This window comes from Pagrus major, chromosome 5 (assembly GCF_040436345.1).
Source record: "Pagrus major chromosome 5, Pma_NU_1.0".
NCBI lineage: Eukaryota > Metazoa > Chordata > Actinopteri > Spariformes > Sparidae > Pagrus > Pagrus major.
In genome coordinates this window covers 36781959-36803438 of record NC_133219.1, presented here as the reverse complement: position 1 = coordinate 36803438, position 21480 = coordinate 36781959, and the positions used below count along the sequence as shown (strand labels likewise).

General features: G+C 40.7%; 3 protein-coding genes across 7 annotated transcripts in view; 2 read left to right on the top strand and 1 right to left on the bottom strand.

Annotated features, from left to right (window-relative positions):
* emid1 (EMI domain containing 1) overlaps nt 1-6428 on the top strand; it is a 59823-nt gene extending 53395 nt beyond the window's left edge. The window contains exons 11-16 of the mRNA XM_073466971.1: nt 680-732; nt 852-914; nt 997-1041; nt 1239-1283; nt 3389-3473; nt 5440-6428. Coding sequence (XP_073323072.1) covers nt 680-732; nt 852-914; nt 997-1041; nt 1239-1283; nt 3389-3473; nt 5440-5573 — 425 coding nt within the window. The 3' untranslated portion in view covers nt 5574-6428. The remainder of the gene's footprint in view (nt 1-679; nt 733-851; nt 915-996; nt 1042-1238; nt 1284-3388; nt 3474-5439) is intronic.
* rhbdd3 (rhomboid domain containing 3) lies at nt 6404-9780 on the bottom strand. 2 transcript variants are annotated; one of them, XM_073466974.1, is made up of 5 exons: nt 9273-9780; nt 8793-9190; nt 7625-7722; nt 7293-7541; nt 6404-7180 (listed from the first exon to the last, which is right to left on the bottom strand). In XM_073466974.1, exons 1-5 carry the CDS (start codon nt 9433-9435, stop codon nt 7012-7014), a joined length of 1077 nt encoding a protein of 358 aa, XP_073323075.1. In that variant the 5' UTR covers nt 9436-9780; the 3' UTR covers nt 6404-7011. The 2 variants fall into 2 exon arrangements, with proteins under 2 accessions (XP_073323075.1, XP_073323074.1); XM_073466973.1 differs by having other exon boundaries at nt 7625-7751; nt 8807-9190.
* Nucleotides 9781-11050: 1270 nt separating this feature from the next.
* On the top strand, nt 11051-19496 carry LOC140995823 (RNA-binding protein EWS-like). Of its 4 annotated transcripts, none has more exons than XM_073465939.1 (15): nt 11051-11116; nt 11631-11670; nt 11872-11923; nt 12087-12228; nt 12537-12732; nt 12826-13082; nt 13206-13365; nt 16846-16880; nt 17456-17485; nt 17600-17715; nt 17802-17931; nt 18043-18153; nt 18352-18478; nt 18570-18926; nt 19115-19496. In XM_073465939.1, exons 1-15 carry the CDS (start codon nt 11101-11103, stop codon nt 19149-19151), a joined length of 1806 nt encoding a protein of 601 aa, XP_073322040.1. In that variant the 5' UTR covers nt 11051-11100; the 3' UTR covers nt 19152-19496. The 4 variants fall into 4 exon arrangements, with proteins under 4 accessions (XP_073322040.1, XP_073322039.1, XP_073322042.1 ...); XM_073465938.1 differs by having other exon boundaries at nt 16843-16880; XM_073465941.1 differs by having other exon boundaries at nt 12090-12228; nt 16843-16880; nt 19115-19317.
* The last annotated feature ends 1984 nt before the right edge of the window (nt 19497-21480 follow it).

Below are 21480 nucleotides of genomic sequence, written 5' to 3'. Positions count from 1 at the left end.
TTACTGTTGGCGATTAGCAACAAGACTACCGCTAACAGCCCGGCTATTGGCCCAAGTAAAATACAACCTTAAGAATCCTAATTTCACCTAAAATACCCGGTTGTGTTAATAAATAAGCAGCTTTTGTTACTAATCAAGTAGAAAGAATGCCAGTTTTGTCTTGAGTCTCAGTGGTCAGAGGAAACACACACATCAGCAAGAGAACAAACTTTAATACAACACTGGCACTCTCCATCGAGTGAATGTCCGTCCGTTCACTCTTGTTTTAACTCAGTTTCTATCACTCTCCCTCTTCTCCTTCTGTGCCTCCTCCAGCAGGAGGTTACCTGAGGATGGCGACCAGGGAAAACAATGCCTTTGTGCTGTAATTCGTCCTTAGTTTTTGCATGAACAATTGAGCGTGGTGTCAGGGCGAGTAGCGTAGTGAAAGTGAGTCTTGTTGGGATCCAGTCTATTTGTGGATGGTGCCATTTTTCTACAGCCGGTACACTGTGCAGTCAGTATTTACTTCAGAATGATACGTTAAAGCAGAAAACTGCTGAAATAAATCAATAAAATAGCAGAAAATGGAGGTATAATAAATAAACATCACTTCTATCACAACGTATGTCAGGTTGAGGTCATCACTTCCTTTCAGAGGGTAAAGATGCTTATATAAACCTTTTCATGTATCATGCAGGTCCTCCAGGTCCCAGAGGCCCATTAGGACCTCCTGGCCCATCAGGACAGAATGTAAGCTCACTCACAGTATAGTGCTGCCCTGCAGTCACTCACTGAGTTCAGCACTGTCACATTTGTCGCAATACACATGAATCATTGTCATTTTGAATTTCTTTCCTGACTCATCACAGGGTAAACTTGGAGCCCCTGGAGCGCAGGGCCCTATTGGGCCAAAGGGAGAGCGTGGGGAGAGAGTGAGTCCCCTTCAGAGCTCCACAATGTTTCTGTCTGCATCCTTAAACAAAACTCTCTGTGACATGCCTTTTGGTTTTTCAGGGTCCTTTAGGTTACCCAGGAGAGCGGGGCTTCAGAGGCGAGCCGGTAAGCCACGTCCACCCCGCCGCCTCGAGTGCATGAAGGGAAACATCAACACATGTCATAGCTGGTTATATTACTGTAAACTACACTTACCAGATCAGAGAGAGCTCTCTCTCTCTCTGCTGAACTAAACCGCTGCACCGCTTTCATTAATGTCTCTTCACACTCAGTTATTTTCTGTTGTTAATATTCTCTCGCAGGGAACACCGGGTCTCAAGGGAGAGCCAGGAGAGAAGGGCTTGCCGGTAAGAAAGTAGTTGGTGGTAGTTGACAGTTCACACGGTGACACAGTATCTGCACTGGAGGGTTTTACTTTGAAGATTTAAAGAAAAAATAAGATTCCTTTGTTGAACATTTAATATTTTCTCTGTCTGTCTAACCCTTATTTTTCTTTTACCTCTTCCTCATTTTACAAGAGCAATCTAAATGTAAGATATTTTTATTTATGTCATCACACGTTCACTTTGCAATGCAACAAGTCTTTTCAGTAACCTGATTTAAGTCGAACCATGACCCACGTCTCAGGTTATGGTTACGATCTTTTCTACAGTCACCATGTTTATGTTTCTCTTTCTCTCTCGAGTCCATACTTTCCTCCCTGTTGATGGTTCATTAAGTCTGTTTTATATTGTTGTATATATAATTTTAGCTGTCATGTGATTATGTGCGTGAAACCTTTTGGTGTTAATGTGTTTTTGTTTTTGTCGGTCCTCGGGGTGTGCTCTGGACTGCTGTCCCCTGTCACGACACTGTCCTCTTGACCCTAAAGCTGTCTGACTCCCTCTGCAAGCTACTGTCCCCATGGCTACCTTTCACAGTCACCTTTTCAGCATCTGACTTTGGCATATACATATTGATATAAATACAGAAAATACAGTAAACAACCATGCACCAGCTTGGACTGGGTGAAAGAAATTTGAATTCAACCATGCTGTCTGCATCTCTAATTAGTTTCATGGTTACGGATAAAATGTTTCAACATGTATATGCCAAATGACTCCATATGTGTCAGTGGTGGGTCCTGTTGGGTTTAGAGGTGTTGTGCTCTGATGTGAGTGGAGTGGATACAGCTATCCTCTTTCATCCCACAATGCAACCTTGCATGATTTCATCTTTACGTTCTGCACCACATAAACTTTACGTTGTGGATGTTTCTGACTAAATGTATCTAACACTGAGTGAAATAACACGGTGCCGTTCAAACAGAAATAAGGCAAAGTTGTTGTTTTTTATTTGCACACACATAACATTTCATAAAATCAGATAATTACAAGATACAAGATCTGTCAGGAGAAGGACAGGATTTAACAACAGTCCCCTTTAATTCAATCGAGCCTAATCCAATTACTGCATAATTATAATTTAATCAGAATCTCCATTATGTTGTGGAAGAATAATAGGTTGATAAACAGGCTAATACAAACAATTGGTACTTTTCTGAATCTCCATTGTCTTAGCTGCACATATAATCAATCATATAATAGTCAACCTCTTTGTGATGCTACAGGAAATGTCAGTGGGTCACCAACATCAGAAGGTTTTGTAACATGAACGTCATATTTAACAGTAATTCATCCAAAAGTTGTTGCGATACTTCACTGAACCAAAGCGAGGGAGCGAACCCACAAACTGACGTCTCTACAGCATGTGACTCAGTCAAACTTTGCCTTTTTTCTTCAACCACTCAGTCTGTCCTCTTGTCTTACTAATCAGATCATTTCATAGCGGGAGTCGCTCACCATGGCACCAAAAGCTTCAGCTACTCTCTGCATGCCTCTTGTTGTAATGGTCTCTTGTCTGCTTTACTTCTCTTCTTCAACTACTTTTGTTATTGTCTTAAAGGTATGACTCATGAAGCCATCGCCTTATCTCTAAAAGACAAATAAATTAGATTTCAGTGTAAATCTACACTGGCTTCATTCTGTCAGGTGACAGTGGATAACTTTTGTGACCGCAGCGTTAAGAATGAAAGCTGTGGTGCTGAAAGAAATACTCACCTGGGCTTAATAATGAATGCAGATGGCATGAAAACCCTGGGAGAGTGTAACCCAGCTGTGTTATGTCACCAACGTGAGGCTGGTCTGTAATGTGCATGCTGATGTCGCCCAGCCCAGCATGGCAGAGTCTGACTTCATGAAGCAGCATGGCCAGAGAATGAGGGAGATACAGCGAGAGAAAAAAAATACGGGGATGCAGATATGTTTGAGAGTGCTGGGCAGACATGTGGACTGTTTTAACCTTTCTAACTGCTGAACTGTACTGAGAGAAAAAAAAAACAAATGACTTGCATCTTGGCGAGCAGTTCTTTGGCTTGTGCTCCTTACCTTGACGGCTGTATCTATCTTCACAGGGGGACGGAATACATCAGATCAGAGAGGCGCTGAAGATCTTAGCCGAGAGGGTTTTAATCCTTGAGACTATGATCGGTATTCATGGTGAGTAGGAGGCCTGAGGCAGGGTCAGCTTTAGGCAGGGGTCAAAGGTGGGAGAGGGGGGGGTGTGTGCTCACACTCCCACCGTACCTCACTGCTGGGACAGGGAGTGGAAACAGTCGCGAGTACAGCCCCGGGACTCAGGCTGGTGTTTCCACCCCAATCACACAGTCCCCCCTGTCACTGCTCTCTGATAGGACATTAGCTTGCAGATGTTCCACGACTTGCAGGCAGACCTTGAGCTTCTGGCTCGCAGGGTGACGCTGCTGGAGGCTATCATCTGGCCAGGTAACGCTGAGACTTCCTCACCCACAGCTCTGCAAAACTGACGTGAAGCGTTAGAGCGTTAGATTACCACTTGTTACTGAACTGCTGAATGTTTTGATCTAAACACTGAAAAGTAAAAGTAGTCTTTTTTTAGAAATGTATTTTTCATGTATGAATTGTGTTGGATGTGTTGGTTATCAGCGCAGATATTACTTCAAAGGCCCTGAAAACAAAAAAAGAAGAAGCTTTTTTACTAGAGATGTGGTCCTACAAGAACATTTTTATTTTCTACCAAAGCTTTAGTATTTTTGGGTTATTTCACATGAGATATTTCTGTTTCTGATTTAACGCGTGTGGGGCTCATTTTCGAAAAAAGATGATGTCACATACGGAGGATTTAGCAACTCTTGAATCTAAATCAGATGACAGTTTACTTGTTTGGGTGTTGCCGATGTTGCTATTTAGTCATGAATGTTCCTGAGAAAAACTAAGATTTGAAACCAAGTTTTCAAGGGATTTAATCTTTTTTATATCATTAGTGCTTTGTAGGTTTACTATGTCTGGATGGCTGACCAATCGTATTATTGATGCAATAAAAACTGTTTAAGTCCTTAATTAAGTGAAACATACAGACAGTCGCTGGTTTTTGCTTCTCAAATGTAGGTACATCTTCAGATTTTGAACTTTTGGTCGGACAAAACTGTCAATTTTACAAAAATGTTATCTTTTTTTTCGAACACTGTATTGATGAGACAATTAATCTTTAGGAAAAAACAAACAAATGTATTAATAATGATAATAATCGTAGCCATACGAGCCACCAGCAGATGCACCTCCTTAACAGCAGAATCAAGTGAAGAAGGATTTGTTAAATCCTTTGAACGTTGTACGGAAGCTCAGAACGGCCGTGCTCGCAATTTATTTTTTATAGCTGTTATCTCAAGATCACAAGTTAATTATTTATTACTGTTTTTACGTAATAACAGTTTAATTCATTTTGACATATTTAGGAAACAAAAGGCAGATTTCTCATTTATAAGATTGATAAGAGACGTACAAACACTGATCTGTGAGGTTGGCTTGGGAGTGTCAAAGCAAACTATATAAACTTTTTATGAAGTTTGTTATAAGAAAGTTTTCACAACTGATTTGATATTTTGGTCTTTACATTTTGGTTATTTATTGTAGGGAATATGCTTCCATGCTGTGGTCAACTTGAAGCATTAGGCTGCAAATTATGTATATAAATAAGAATGATTGAAGTACAGTCTGATGTGTAATCAATAATGTGTACTCTTCGATCTGACATTTTCATCTTAAATCAGTTCCTGCAATCGTCAAGAAGCCATTTATGCATGCTGGGATGAGACTGCTGATCTCTGATAAACATTATAAATAATACAATAAGATGACTGAGCTCGGGATAATGAAATAAATAACTTGTGATCTGAAGATAGCAGCATTTAAAAAAAATATTCCTGCTAAGTACGCCGCTCTCGGCTTCCGTGATATTGTGACTCGTTAGTTTATAAATTATTATAATACAATAACTGGGCCACTGGTATCGTATCATAATAAGAACCCACTCCTGTCACCTCCATGTTAGCAGCTACATCAGAGTAGACTTGGATTAGGGACTACAGTGTCCACAAACACTGATGGACAGCGAGGCCCCGTTCCAACTGCTGTCTTTCTTCAACAGAGCCTGATCTAGGGTCTGGGGATGGACCATTTGGCACACCCCTCCCTAGTTTCTACAGAGATAAGCGAGCAGGTGCGCTTCCATATCGACTTGCTTCTCCTCTGTCCTCCGACACCAAGGTTCGAGGGAAGTAGCTCCCCCTCCCGCTCACCCTGAGGATCACAGGCTGGGTTGACTCCCCCCTCCTATAGGTCTCATCGGCACTCAACAGATTTAGACCTTATCTGATACCCTCCGTGGGCTTTGCCGTCAGATTTAGGATGGGGGACACCTCAGGGAAACTCCACTGATACTCCACAATGCTCTCCTCCATCTGGAACCTGAGAACTAGTTTGACCCCCCCACCACCCACCCATCTCAATAACCAAACACTTATCTTCCCATAACACACCCTGCAGCTCCTCCTGTCTCTCACTTCTTTGGCTACAGAACTAAAGCCTCAGAGTAAAGATGTTTGCAAAAAAAAAAGGAAAATCTCAATCTTCTGTGGTGCTCCTTGAGCTACGAGTTCTGGACAATAAGGGTCATTTAGAGTAATAAATTAAAGGAGGAATCAGTTGTGAGGAAACAGACTGGATTTGAGTTTGTATTGCTTTCACAATGTTACTGCAATCTGAAGAGATTCCACTATTTAAGTATATTGCGCATGTACAGTTTGCAGGACACAAGTACACACAAAAAAAAAACCTCTTCCTCTAGTATTCATTTTGTTATACTTCTATCATATTGTTTAACTCGATGTTATGTAGTGCACTAAAAAGATGAAGTCATCTCCACTCTAACTGAGATACGTGTTGCTAACAGTGATTTGTAGTTTTCTGGTGTGAGTGTTTCCTCCCCCCTTCAAGTACGTACTGATGAAGTGATTTAATACGCAACAGTGCAACAAAAAAAAAGCACAAACATTTGGGTTTGATTGCATATCAACGACGATGTTAGTGAGAAAACAACTCTGCAAACTGGCTGTCCATTCAAGATGTTTAATAAACACACACGGAGAAAAAAGCAAAACTGTTAAAGGAACTTGAACATATTTTTACCACTGTTGTGTTGGTAAATTGCTTAAACTGTCCTGATGAAATTGTTTTTTTCAGCTTATATCAAACCTATTGTGAAACTATTTAAAATGATCATTTGTAGTTTATTTTGTATGCTGTTGTGTAACCATTTCATATTTCAAACTTTTATTTCTTGCAAATGTGTTACTGTGTTAAGATAATCCTGTCTAGATGATTGGTGTAATAAAATGATGTTCACTGTTTTGTTTTTTTTAAAACATGTCGCCTCTCGTCTTTTGTGTCGGTGTTCATTAAACGTGATCGCAGCAGAAATAAACATCCACTCTCTCCAATGTAAACTTTATGATATAGAAACGGTCTCCAGAGCAGTCCAGGTTTCATCTGTTGACCTGGAAAAAGAGCAACTTCCATGTGAATTCCTGTCATTAAATAGCTCTATAAGTCGCCCACAGGGAAACATCTAATATTAAAGCTCAGCAAAACCCAAGCGTAACGCATGTCCAGTTTACTTCACAAATGCAAATGCAGTGTCAGTCCAGGTGAGTGAGGCTGTCTATGTGCTCTGCGGTGTCACGGGGCTCTTTCCTTTTGACACCACCACTGCTTGTTCTCCAACGCTGTCGTCAATGAGCAGAGAGATGGCGCCATCTAGCTGTTTAGAAGCTGCTAGTGCCACGACGGCTTTCTCTGTGGGGAATCCCATCTTCTCCAGCTGCTGGAGTCTGAGAGGAAACATGAACGATTACTTTTAATCACATAATTTAAACTGTAACAGGAAATAATTTTAGTTAAAAAAAACAAACAATATATTACATGAATTAAGTTATCACCAACCGCAGGGAGGAAACTGACGATTTAGGAACCTCCACTTTTGCATTAGGGTCGTCTGGAGCATCCTGTAATGAGGCCAGTATCCCTGCCCTTAGCATCTGTTCCTCCAACACGTCGGCCTCAGACTGTGCAGCAGTATCTCTTATTATCCAGTCAGGCACTGGATCCCCCCATTGGTGGTGGTTCAAAGCAGATGGATCCCTCAGGAGGGGAGCAGCTGCCTGATCTACGGGCATCCTATGAGGAAGTGATCTGTAGCAACAGATGAAGTTAAAAATGATTAAATCAGTGCAGGTACCAAGTGTGACATTTGATGTGAACGAGATGGATCAGACCTCTGTGAGGTAGTGTAGGTGGGCAATCTGAGGCGGGCTGACGTGGGAACATATGCCCAATCAGGAATACAATCCAGAACTCTGTATTCTTCCAGCTCCTGTAACGACCCAATGAAGGACTGATGATCTGGGAGGTACATTAAGTATGATTACAAAAAGACTTGAGAGTGAACCAGTGTTATTAAATTATACACATTAACGTGTGTTTACAGGTCTTGGGGAGTACTACTGCATATATGAAATAAAAATATATCAATATTCCAGCACACACCAGGATACGACTGACACAAGTTACATTAAAAACGAGGGAGAGAACTACGCGCTTTGCATGTAGCTTCAGTAGATTCATATATATGTATACATATTTTACACAAAATGGCAATGTAGTTTATATTTTTGTGCAGTGGAATTGCCTATTATTGCTGATTTTCTGAACCTGTGTTGGAGAATGTGACCTTGTTGGATTCTCTGCTGATCAGCGTCTGATAATTTAAAGAAACACCTGTTGGCAATTAAGCACAGAGCGAATCTGATGAAGCTGCATGCGAACTGGTAGTTCGCTCCCTCTTGTCTTGAAGGTAACTGTTAATAAAATAATGTCTATCGTATCCTGGTGTGCGCTGGAAGACTGATTTTTTTTTTATCTACTGCGTGTACTGGCTGCACCCAGAAGAGAAGCAGGAAATCTTCCGTTTTTGAGTACAAAGTCCTTTGTGGCTCCAGAACAAGCTGCATGTCATCTGAGAAAATAGCCTCCAGTGATGTCACTCAGTGGCTAAGTTGCATTGTGGGTAATGTAGGTGCCAAGTTATGAATAGGAAGAAGAATGCGTGGAACAAAAAAGGCGATCTCTCTGGTTCTGCTGTATTGATTTTAATCATTTGTTTTTGGTGTTATCAGTAATGTGTCCAAGAGTATTAGAGGAGTGCAATGCTGGACCAGAGGACTGTTTTCAAAACCTGGCGCCTACATAACCCACAATGCAACTTAGCCACTGAGTGACATCATTGAAGGCAGTTTATTATGTTAGATGCACCAACAACAAACATCATACTACTTTATTTCCACATATGCAGTATGTGTAAGCACACACATTTAGTTGGTAAAAGTTAACCGTGCCTCTTAACAACAGAATATATTTTAGTTCATGAATAAGATGACTGCATACACAGGAAAGGATACAGTTGTGTCCGATGCATATTGTGCAGAAGTGGAGAAAGGCAGGTGTCCCGGGCAGCAGCAGCAGACCAATCAGCAGAAGAAGCCAGGGGAGAAACCAGACTGGCAAACACCTCAGCAGCCTCCTCTGTGTCACCTGACGACACTGAGCTGTAAACAGAGCCAGCTGGATGGCAGAGTGACCGCAGATCCGACTTGGTTCACCGCTGCCCACGAAGAGGACCAGGGCGTAGAGAAGAGGTAGTATGATCATTGTCAGGATGGAGAGGGCGAGGAAGGCGACTGTTCCCCAGCGATGCTCCTGACATCTCCCAACCAGCAGCAGGAGAGCCACACTGACCAGGAGGGAGTGCAGGTCATCATGACTCAGAGCATACAGGAACACATCTGAGGAGGAAACTGCGTTATAAGCTCTGATTTCACCAACAATGCAATGACAGATGTGTGTGTTATTATAAAGCACAGTTACCTCTGAACCTTGGGAAGTCTCCACCTGGACCTAAGCTCAGATTTGCTTGGATGCCCCCAGCATACAACAGCAGCATGAGCGTTATCAATAAAAATGTTCCCAGACAGAAGCCAGGGCGATCTGATCGAAACCAAAGCCATCCTGACAATATACGATCGAGCATTATTTAGGTTTAACTGTACATTCAACACTCACTTGTCCTCTTGTGGCATAACTATGTTTATCAAGCATCTGTACGTGCTCGTAGCAAGCGCAGCGTCCATTTTGATCACAATGTTGACAGTGGGAGCGACGTAAATCCAAAGCTTTGGCTGTAAAATCCTCCACAATTTATCTTGTTAAATCCTCTCTGGCTCGTTGTAGCTACTCGTACGATTAAGCCTACGAGTTAACCGCTATTCTTAAAGTAACTACGTCCTTGATACGTGAATTATAAATGTTTTTAAAGAAGAAAAAGCCTGAAAATACATTCATGGCTCGTAGTGGAAGCTCACTTCACTTCCGCATTACGTCACGTTGCTTCTTTGTTTTTATTGGTAGTTAGCAGGAGGAGTGACAGACCTCTACCGCCACCTGTCGGACAAACTGCAAGTGTGCACCACTGTTCACTGTAGGAAAATATGTGCTGGTCCCAACCATATATATATAAATATATATATATATATATATATATATATATATATATATATATATATATATATATATATATATATATATATATATACATATAGTTATGCAGTCATTTATGGTTTCCATATGCAGAGAATATCCATTTACACCTCTGAAAACTACATTGCTGCATAACTGATAAGTGTTCAGACAAGCTTAATATTTGGTCCTTTGTGAAATATTTTAAATTGTACCTATTCAAATTAAACCAGTAAAGTTTATTGGGGAAATCAGTCTCTAATGCAACTGCTATCAACTCATAAACATTTGAAACATGACTATGGGCCCCGACCATAGACACTGCTCCTTTGTAAGCGAAACATGATGGGAGACCCTGGTTGAATCTTTAACAATTAAGTAAATTTTATAGGCTTATTAAATGTTTTTGTTAGTAAAATCTTAATCTGAAAATGATTTCCTGCCTTACTTCTGTACAGTTCATTACATTACCACTTTACACTTATTTGGCTGACAGTTTTATCCTTTTTTTTTTGTGGTTTTCTTTTTATTTATTTATTTTTATTTTTAACTTATTTTATTCTATTGTGTACTGTGCATTGTCTCTTATTTACTGTAAGGTGTCCTTGAGTGACAGAAAGGCGCCTATGAAATAAAATGTATTATTATTATTATTATTATTATTATTATTATCCTCAGCAACTTGCAGAAAGTGCATCGATCCTTATGGATACCACCTGAAATTGCAAAAATCATGCAAGTGCATCAACTTCTTCAAATTAGGTGAACTGTTTCAAGTGCTACATTAAAAAAAACAACGGTTTTTATAGTTTATACTAGTTGAAAATGCTCACTATAGATTCTCTTTCTCTCCAAACACCAGATTATTGACCAGGAGGCCTTCTGATTCAGGTTTGTCTGATATATTTCTAGATTTGCCATTTACTTTTATAAATGACCATCTGTGTTTAAAAAAAAGAGCATGCTTTGCAGGCATAGATTAACTGGAGTTATTATATATTATACTATATTATACTTATTACACAGGACATTGACAAGCATCTGCAGCAGTATCTGATGTGGGCGTGGCAGAAAAAGCCAGGGTGCGTATATCTCGCGAGAGTTCGTGGCTCCTGCGAAGAGAAGTACGTTTCTCCAGCAACAAGCTCTGCTCAGTCGTCTTGCACACAGACATACTAAAATGGCGTCGGCTCCGGGTGAGTGGAAAATTTAAACATTTTGCAGTAATTATGAAGAAACTGTGTTATTTACTGGAAACAGCTACTTGAGGACGTGATTTTTAAAGAGCCTTTGTCGGTACAATCCGTCTTTTTGGGTTATATCGTGTCGAATATCGTTCAGTCTTAGCTTGCGCTAGGCACAAGGCCTAGTCATGGTAGCTAGTTAGCTCATCCAGTCGTTGTGGCTTTTTTTCCCTCTGGATGATTTTTGTTAATTTCTGCATACTGAAGTTAATAACGGACGCCAGATTTAAACGTTTACCAATTTTTTTTTTTTAAATACATGTGCCCATAATGTCTGTACGCCTTGGTTAATTTCGCACCATCTTCTTTTAAACGGACGCCCGGTAATTGTCTGGGTGTAGTTGAATGGCGACCTAAATACCGGTCTGTGCAGCGTGCTACTAGCATTAGCATCTCCGCTCGCGCCTAAAGACTGTTTTGTTTGAATGCGCCACCTTTGGCTAACAAACCTGTAACTTCTCTTTAGCAGATTACAGCTCCTACAGTCAGACCAGCACTCAGCAAGGGTAAGAGTCTTCACATATATTTACAGAAGAGATTAATTATTTATGTGTATACATTTATTAACGTTGTTTGAGTTCATAGTATCACTTCAGTGGTACTTAAAGTGTTCACTTAGGAAATGTTAGACTCTTAATTGTTCATTATATGGAAATATGAATAAGATTGAAGTGGCTTGACTCAAACACTTTGATTTGTTTTAACAGGTATGCCTCTTATGCTGCCCAGCCCTCCCAAAGCTATGGACAGTCGGCACAGGTGAGATTTATCAAGATTGTGATAATTGTCGTCTTAATTTCACAGATAATTTGAAAGACTAAAGTATTTATGTTTTAATGTCTTTTAAGGCATACAATGAATTAATCAAAATGTTGTTTTTTGATGTGTCTGTTAATGTTGTACTTTGGTTCATGTCTTTCAGCAGAGCTATGGGCAACAAAGTTATGGATCCTACGCCCAACCCGCTGCTGCTGACGGCAGTTACACCCAGACAACCCCTGCTTCAGGGACCTATCCACAGCAGCAACAGCAGTATGGTTCCTCATATGGCCAGCAAGCATCAGGTCAGTTATTAGGATATGAGCATTTGGCATAATTTTATAGGATAATGAGGCATGCTCTCTGATCTGGTCCATATTTGATTGAATTTATGAAGCGTAGACGGCAAACACATAGGTGGTTACATACGAATCAGATGAAACTCATTCATAAACTTTTGAAATCTGACAAATTGAATCAGTCTGGCTGCTAAAATAAGATTTCGAACAGTTGTGTTCTTGCAACGTGCCACTTAATTATATAGCACATCAAGGTAATGTTACCTAAACATGCTAATCTGATCTATTGAGTGATATTGTTATGTTTTCTACAGCTGGATATCCTGCTGCCCAGTCTACCACTCATAGCTACTCCCAGTCAGCCCAGGGTTATGGAGCCAGTGGTTATGAGAGCACTCCTGCTGCTGCTGCTCCAGCTGCCTCCCAGTCTTACGGCTCTCAGCCAGGATATACTGCCCAGTCTGCCTACCCTGGATATGGCCAGCAGGCTGCTCCCACTGCACCACAGAGGTAAGTACCCGCTGGTCATGAACCAAATAAAAAGTGAATTTGACAACAACACATATATCTTATCGACTGATTTGCCCTGCCTTATCTCATCAGTTACAATGCCAACAGCCAGCCGGCTAGTTACAACCAAAGTAGCTACTCCCAGCCGGCAGCATATGGCCAGCAACAGCCTGGCTACCAGGCCCAGCAGGCAAGCTACGGCCAGCAGCAGGGGTACCAGCAGCAAGGCCAGCAGCAACAGGCTCCTCCTGCTTACCCTCCTCAGGCTGCTAGTTCCTATGGACAGCCCCCAGCCAACCAGTACAACCAGCAAGGTGGACCACCCAGTTATAACCAGTCCAACCATTACAGTAAGCTTTGCTTTTTACCCACACCTGATGGCTGTTTTCCTATCTTCATGAATATAGTTCAGTTTAATGTCACTGTAAACATACTACTGTATGTTAAGATGCATTTGTGCTTCTCTTGTATAGGTAATTACAGGCAGGATGGCCAGGGCGGAGGTTCTGGTTACTCTGGCTCTGATTCCTCAAGGTACCCAGGTGGAGGGGAGAGCAGGGGCCCTGGTAGGGACGGCTTTGATCGAGGGGGAATGATGCACCGTGGGCGTGGAGGCATGGGCCGTGGCATGGGGTAAGTGTCTTTCCTTAGCGCTTAACCTCACTTATTTTTGACTCTACAGGTGCTGTGGCCACTTGGGGCAGGGCTGAGACGAGTTACCATCAGAAACGTAATCAGAAAGTAATATACCAGCAATTTATGAAATTTAATTCTCTTTAGTATGGGAACGTCATTATTTATCAGCAGTTGATGCTAGTAAATGATGGACTTTTATAATGCCAACACTGGCAGCAATTGTAGCGGTTCTCATTCAGTTTCTCTCAGTCCTGCCTCTCATTTGGCCAAAGGTAAGAAAATGGTCTGTCCCATTTTATTTTTAAATCAAAGTTGATTTTGGTCAAAGACCTGTGCATAAACATTTAGGTTGAACAGCATATATCCTAGAACATCATTTGATTATGATCTAATATGAATAAGTTAAACTGAGAGGTTGCATATTTCGGGATTGGTCAGGGAATGTGATAGAAGCATATTGAGAGAAGCTCTTATTTACATATCAAAACTATAATGGGTATCTTTTTATGGAAGGTTCAAACACTCACTATCCCAGCAGCCGCTTTTTTTAAAATCATTTTTTCACTATGATGCATCAATCCCTGTAGGGTGGTACAGTTGCTGAAAGAAGAATGCAATCAGAAGTAAAATCAAGCAGATGTTTTGGTTTTCAATAATGTCATGCTGTAGTCCTTAACTAAAAGTTAGTGTGTCCTGCAAGAACTCAAAGGATTTATAAATACAGTGGCCTCAGTATATTCTGTTGCATTTCAAATGCACATTTATGCTTTATCTAGTCCAATATATGGGTCAGTATAATTCCTCTTGATAAGGTTTTTTCCCTTTTTTAAATAGTCACTGTTTTTTTGTTTTTTTTTCAATTTGTAGGTGGTTTAATGCATTTGTCCTCATTTCATTGGCCCGAATAAGCAATACCAAAGAGAAAAATGTCACCATAGACCTGGTGTCAATTATGCTAATGGCAATGGAAGATCTTAGTAATAAATTGCATTGTCTACAGAGATAAAGAACCATTTTTTCCCTCAAGTTTCTCAGTAGTCTGCTTGGTTCTGTAACACTGATCCTAAAAGAGGATCAAAATGTATCACTTGACAGAGACAGTCTGTTAAACGGGTTTTTGTGGTCAGTGTTTTCATATCCAGCCAAGCCAAAATTTCATCAGTGAAACCTGCAAACTTGCATTGAGGTCAAAAAACATTGAGAGCAAATTTGATATGAGTCAGTATTTCATTTAAAAATAATGACTATAACTATAAATAACCACTGTTTTGATTTGAGTTTTCTGGTGTCACGTGTCCTTGATAAAGTTAGATGAAAATAGGGGTCCGGTTATGTTACAAGACATGGGAAAACATTAAGACTGTGTGAACAGACGTACTGTTTTCAATACAATACTAACAATACTTCAGGCTGTAGGGATTGTCTTAGTGCAGATACAATTATACAACACAGAAGATACAGTCCATGGATTTTGGTGTTGTGTGATACAGTCTTGGCTTGGCTGCAAAAAATGGGCATTCAGGTATATTATACTATTTGTATCGTATGTAGATGTGTATCACTCATGATAGTGAAGGTTTCATCAAGCTGGTCAATGACGTATTTACTCTGGTACACTCATTGAAATGCAGTCAAATTTGCTCTTGATGTAGCTTTGGGTATTTGGACAGTTTGCTCCCTGTAAATGCACATTTTTCTACTATTCTGTAGCCAGAAGTGGTTTTGCCAAACCCCGAATCAGATTAGGTGACATCGGCGCCCCTGAAAAGGATTTGAAAAAGTTACCAAGAGAGGGGCCAGGGACATAAAACTGAACAGAGGTTGTACTCTCCATTTGTTTTGGTTCAGATTGGTTGTTGTTGCTGTAGAACTAAAATATGTAAAACATTACATTTTTGAATAGGCATGTTTGGTTTCTTAAATACTTCAGGCGGTCCTCAGTATTAATCTTGATGTCATGACACAAGGGCACAAAATTGGCACGAGCTGAATGCCGGAAAAATGTGCAAGAGTGGCTGGTAGATTTGCTTCACTCACTGCCCAAGAAAAACAATGGTAACCTAGTGAGTGGCTGGTAAAATTTGAATATTCACAAACCATTTGACAGGTGGACAAAAGTTTATTTGGCACCTGCTTAACACATTTCCATGTCAGGATCTGTTTTGGGCAAGAGCTTTTTTTTTAAATTTATTTTTTAAACAAGATCACGTTTTGGGTCAAGCATGAGAATCATCCGCTGTCATTTCAGGTGCTCTTTTTCTTTTTTTAAAGTTCTTAGATGGTTGCATTTTCTGATTCACACGTTTAAACCTTTAATAAATCAGAGTTCTCTTTTGGGTATTTTTTGGTGCCGCAAATACACAAAAATGCAGTTTAATACAATATAGGAATCTAATTTAGCAACTCTGCAGTCTTATCAACATAGTGGAAAATAAGAATGCACATAAGCAAAAGACATAAATAGGAAAAACAACGCTAAATACATTTATAAACTTGGATGTAGCAGAGATGCGTTTATAGTTAAAATTTCATTTTAGGGTCAATATTAGCTTTGCACAGGTATGTTTGTCTGTTGTGGGGGGGAGGGGTTGCACACTGTCATTTTTGAAATGTATAAACTTGTTTTGTGGTTTGGATTACAAATGTTTGATCACATTCTTTTGACCACTTTTTTAACATGCTTTGTCACATTTATACCGTACAGGTAACAGTGAGAGCCATTTAAAACCATCTATTCTCTAAAAAGTATCTGTACTCAGTACAGAGGCGCCAACTTAAGCAGCAGGAGGGGAGCTAAAACAAAGATTCGGGGTCTGCGTTTTTTCAAGAACTGAGGATGGTGTTTGTTAAGCATGATGGGTTTACAAATTTACCAAGTCTTTGTTTTAAAGTTAACGTAACCCTGGTGAACAATGTAAACATTTGTTTTTGGTGTTTTTGAAGTGAACAATGTATAATTGTTTTTTTTGTTTTATTTCGTGGTGAATGTGATCACCGTATCCACTTGTGAAATTTCAGATGCATTGTGTCTATTTTTACACTTGCACACATCTGATTCAGCTATAACTGATGTTAGAGCTACTTTTTATTGGGGGTGTTGGCTCATTTCTGGTTAAAACTCTTGACTTCAATGCATCTGAAATCCTTCTACCTGTGTACAAATGTTTTGGGTTTTGTCACATTTTCAAAGGCCGTGAAAATACTGTATATTAGTCATTCATATTTTTTACACAAATGTATCCGCTACTGCAAACTGTCACTAGAGTTGTACTCAGCTAGCTAAGAAATGGCAAATAGCTAATACACTCATCCCCTGGATTAGATTGTGTTTTTATAATTTTGGGGAGTTTTTTAAGTTGCTGTTTGGCTAGTTGGAATGTTTTGATTACTCCCTCAATCAAGCCACTTTGGTCGAGCCATGGAAGTGGCTGTAAAAGGGAAATCGCCTTCATATCTCCATTTATTCCCCCATAGCAGCGCTGGAGACAGAGGTGGCTTCAATAAGCCTGGTGGTAAGTTAACGAGTATTACACTGGTTAGTCCTTTTTGAAAGCCTTTAAACTTTTTGAGCAAATATGTTTCGACTATTGATGTGGCTTACTTTGTGGTATGAAAAACAAAATTGATTTACATGAACACATCTGAAAATATTGGGGAATTTTTTTCAATGCCTGAGACCATTTTCCCTGGGATACTTGGTACAAATTCAGTTTCTGCTTATGGTTCGACAATGAGTTTTTGACAGGTTAATGACAAATTTCCACACAACTGTGTCTGTTACTGCTTTAACAAATCTCATGAGCTGAATTCCTGGGTATTTTTGAGGGTTTCTAACTGGTCTAAGAGGCTTTTACACAATTACTTACCAAAGGGTCTGAGGTGTTCAATTTTCAATTCAATATCACTCGTGCGAATTGTGGTGTACCATAAGGTGCCATTTTCAACTTCTCCTATATGACTGACAGTGGTTTTAATTGAGTGTCTGGATTATCTTGGTAGTACTCCTCAGGTGTTGTACACTGACCTTTAGTTGCATGCACTGACTTGTCTCAATCTGTGTCTCTTCCCCTTGACTGATGGACCACAGGACCAATGGGCGGTGACGAGCGTGAAATGGGTGAGTAGAGTCGCGCTAGACGCCTTGTTACTTCTTGACATTGGTGGTTCATACAGTGAATAATGTTCTGAAAGATTGCATTTTTACTGGATATCTGTTATGTATTTTTTGAAGGACGCCCTGAGGAGCAGGATGACTCTGAGAACAGCACCATCTACATCACAGGGCTGACTGAGAAGGCTAACCTGGAGGAGATGGCTGAATTCTTTAAACATGTTGGCCCAATCAGGGTAAGAAGAGCTCTTAACTCCTTAATGTTAAAGTAAGCTAAACTAATAAGGAAACCAAACTAAATCAACTCTTTTCATGCGTCTAGATTAACCGCAGACTTGGCCAGCCTGCTATCAACATCTACACAGACAAGGACTCGGGAAAGCCCAAGGGGGATGCCACGCTGTCCTATGAGGAGCCAGTCTGTGCCAAAACGGCTGTGGAGCATTTTGATGGTACGTTTTATTGACCGTGCACATCAGACCAGAACGGATGTTGCATATCATGCATGATGAATTAATATAACTTGTGAATGTGATTTTTATTTTTATTATTTTAAATTCTAGGGAAGGAGTTCCAAGGCCGAAGGCTTAAGGTATCCATGGCACGCCGCAAGCCCATGATGGGTGGAATGAGGGGTGGCATGCCCATGCGAGATGGCATGATGGGTCGTGGAGGTAAATGTCAGCTATATTTGTTAGTGTTGGACTGTTTGGGGGCAAAAGGTTGAATAGTGGCAGCTCAGTGTCTTGCTTCACATGAAGGCGTCCTGCAGTAGAAGATCAGCAGTGATCTAAGTTGCTGGAGATGGCTGAAAAATATTTTTAAAATGGTGGAAATGCAGTAATCATTTTATAATGTCCTTGTCTTATCAGGTATGATGGGCCGTGGAGGAGACCGTGGCGGTTTTGGCCCACGAGGTGGTCCACGTGGTATGGGCAGAGGTGGACCAACAGGAGGCAACATGCAGCAGAGAGCTGGGGACTGGGAGTGTCCTAACCCGTATGCATTACTTCATATTGCAGTGTCGTCTTTGGTGCCTATTTTGTATCAAAGTTTGGATTTTAATGTATTTAATTGTCTGTGGTCTTAGGGGTTGCGGTAACCAGAACTTTGCCTGGAGGATGGAGTGCAACCAGTGCAAAGCCCCCAAACCAGAAGGGTTAGGTGGTGGCCCTCCATTTCCCCCTGGTGGTGACCGCGGCAGAGGTGGGATGGGAATGCGTGGAGGCAGAGGCATGGACCGCGGTGGGCCAGCTGGAGCTGGAGGCCCAGGTGGCCCCGGAGGTTTCCGCGGAGGCTGGGGAGGTGACCGCGGTGGATTCAGAGGGCGTGGTGGAATGGATAGGGGAGGTTTCCGTGGGGCCGGGCGTGGAGGACCACCCATGGACCGAATGGGTGGCAGAGGTGGAAGAGGAATGGGCCCACCTGGAGGCAAGATGGATATGAGGTAACAGTAAGAAGTTTTCTTGCTCTGGCCATCGAGTAGCTCCAGGATTGACAATATTTAGCAAATGAATGCAAACCTGACCAGAACAGTTGCTCTACATATTGGTGTAAAGACCAGACACTGAACGGAGTTCTTTCACTCACTACTTTTCTGCACCTTTACTGTTTTTTTTGTTTGTTTTTTTTTAGGGACCATCGCCAGGAGCGCAGAGACCGACCCTACTGAAGACTTTCTTGACAGTTCCTCTTGTGGAATATCATTTTTAAGACGAGGATTTTTAATTTATGATTCCATATTTTGATGGTCATAGAACTGCTTTCAAACATCTTGTGCAGTTTCATCAAGCTCATGTTTCCACTTTTTTTTCTTTTTTTTTAGTTTACCCATGTTTATGCTACGTCTTGTACTGTGCACGTTTATTTTTGTTGTTGTTGCTTTTTTTAAATATGCAGATTAGTTTTGACATTGTATTGTACACCATTGTTCATTCGTTAACATAATTGCTTCCCCTTTCCCATAACTGGCAATTGTATAGTGACGAATTTGGGAAATAAAATTTTAATGATTTGATGTTTTTTCTGTTGTCTTTACTCAACTTTACAAAAAGAAGCCGTAGATCAGCTGTAACAAAGATGTCAGTGCAATCACTTTTGAGAGTTGTTGGTCCTAAAAATGTTGTTGTTGTTGTTGGTGAAGCCATATTTGCCTAAAGCCAAAATTAAATGTCCTGACAGCTGCAATTAATAACACAAAGTGAAACAGATGTTTAAACAATGCAATTTCATGGTGAAGTCCAAGGCTGTAATGACAAGATGGAAGCAGTCCCTTCCCTGTTACTTGGTTAAATGGATTTTTGCTCGCCCACAGATAATGACTTGGCCCTGCTAAACTCATTCCTCACTGATCTGTGACTTTCAGAAGTATTGAGCAGCTCTCTCCCTGCAGGCCAAAGGGTTGATCACATTACAGTGCCTGAGCATTCTTTGGATTGTCACTTACAAAGGCTATTTCTGTATTCCTAATTATGTGAAGGGCACTTCAGATTATTCATATTTTTGAGTACACCAACTATCCACCATTTTCAGACCCATACTACGGCTCTGTTTTATTTTTTTGTTTCCACTTTTCTGCTGTTTTAGTTCTTGGCTGTGGACGGAGCACAGCTGCAGGGCTGAACAGCTGTTACATCTCTTACCAATAGGTGGCGCAGGTCTGCTGCTGCAGTCCTGAGTCAGACGCTGGCTCGGCCTGGTCTCTGGTGCTTTGCATCAATGATACTATCAGTGTCTTTGTTCACACAAAAGACTAGGAGGATGCAGTGCTTCAAGCCATTTCCTATGAATGATTTGATTTGATTTTACCGTTCATATTTAAATCACAGTCAACAGATGTGAGAGCAAATTATTTTCCGCCTTACAATGTGACTTATTGTTGCCATAAACCGCCACAACACAGCTCCTGTAGTTAATACATCACATATCTTGAGCCGTTTTAGACTTTTCTCCTCAGACGTTACTATTTCAACTGCATTCATTGAGCAGTTTTCTTTAATCAGGCAAGTCATGTTGAATTAAGTGCTGTTATTAATCACAGATGTCAATCCTTGGCACGTTTTCTATTCCAGCATGTGGCAGGCATGCGTCTCTTTGATGTTTCCTTTTCATACACCTATTGGGTTACCACCGGATAATCCTGCCAGGAGTATCCTGTCAAAATCATTTGGTTAAACAATATATTATAACTGCAGTATTTACTATTAAGCAGTTAGTTTGTGTACAAATTGCTTTAGTTGAGCACAGTTGCTGTTGCAAAACTAAAGGTTGAAAACACATCTATGTCACTAAACATGTCTGAAAAAACATTTTTGAATACAGCAGCTGGCTTTTCCTTCAGAGCCAGCAAGTTTAAGCCCTGAAAGTGATTTAGAGCAGGACACAGTTGTTTTTCCAACTCCAGGACTGCTGTGCTTTTTCTGGAAAAAACAAAACTTACTATTATTTATCATAAATAACCAGTAGGTCACTCCATCTTCACTCAAAAAGCTTACGACTTTGTGGTCTGACCTCATGATCTCGTTCCTGATGTAGATACAGTTATCCCTCAGGGAGACCCTGCTGCAGCTGACATCTTGAAGTGCCCCTCATTTGCTGTGGCCAGTTGTTCTTGTGGATTAATAGTGCTGATTTCTCCCCCTATTTACTGACCGAAAAGCTGATTCATCCAGGCCCAGAAAATGATCTCATCAACCCCCACCTTCTCTCTCTCTCTCTCTCTTCTTCTGTCTCTCTCTCTTCCGCCCCCTCCCTTCCTTTCTTTCTCTCTCTTTCTTAAACAGACATGTCCCTCTTTTTTAAATGAAAACACGCCCTCCTTCATGCCGGTGGGCATTGCTTAAAATTCAAAAAATCACACACTGGGAGAGAGCGTGAGCTCCTCTGATGGAGGGGAGCCTGTGATTTGTAAAAAAGTTGTTAAATGAGATGATGGAAAATAAGTTTTTGAACATTCATTTACATACAATTGAAGAGTATAAGGGTTAATGCAGCAATTTTCA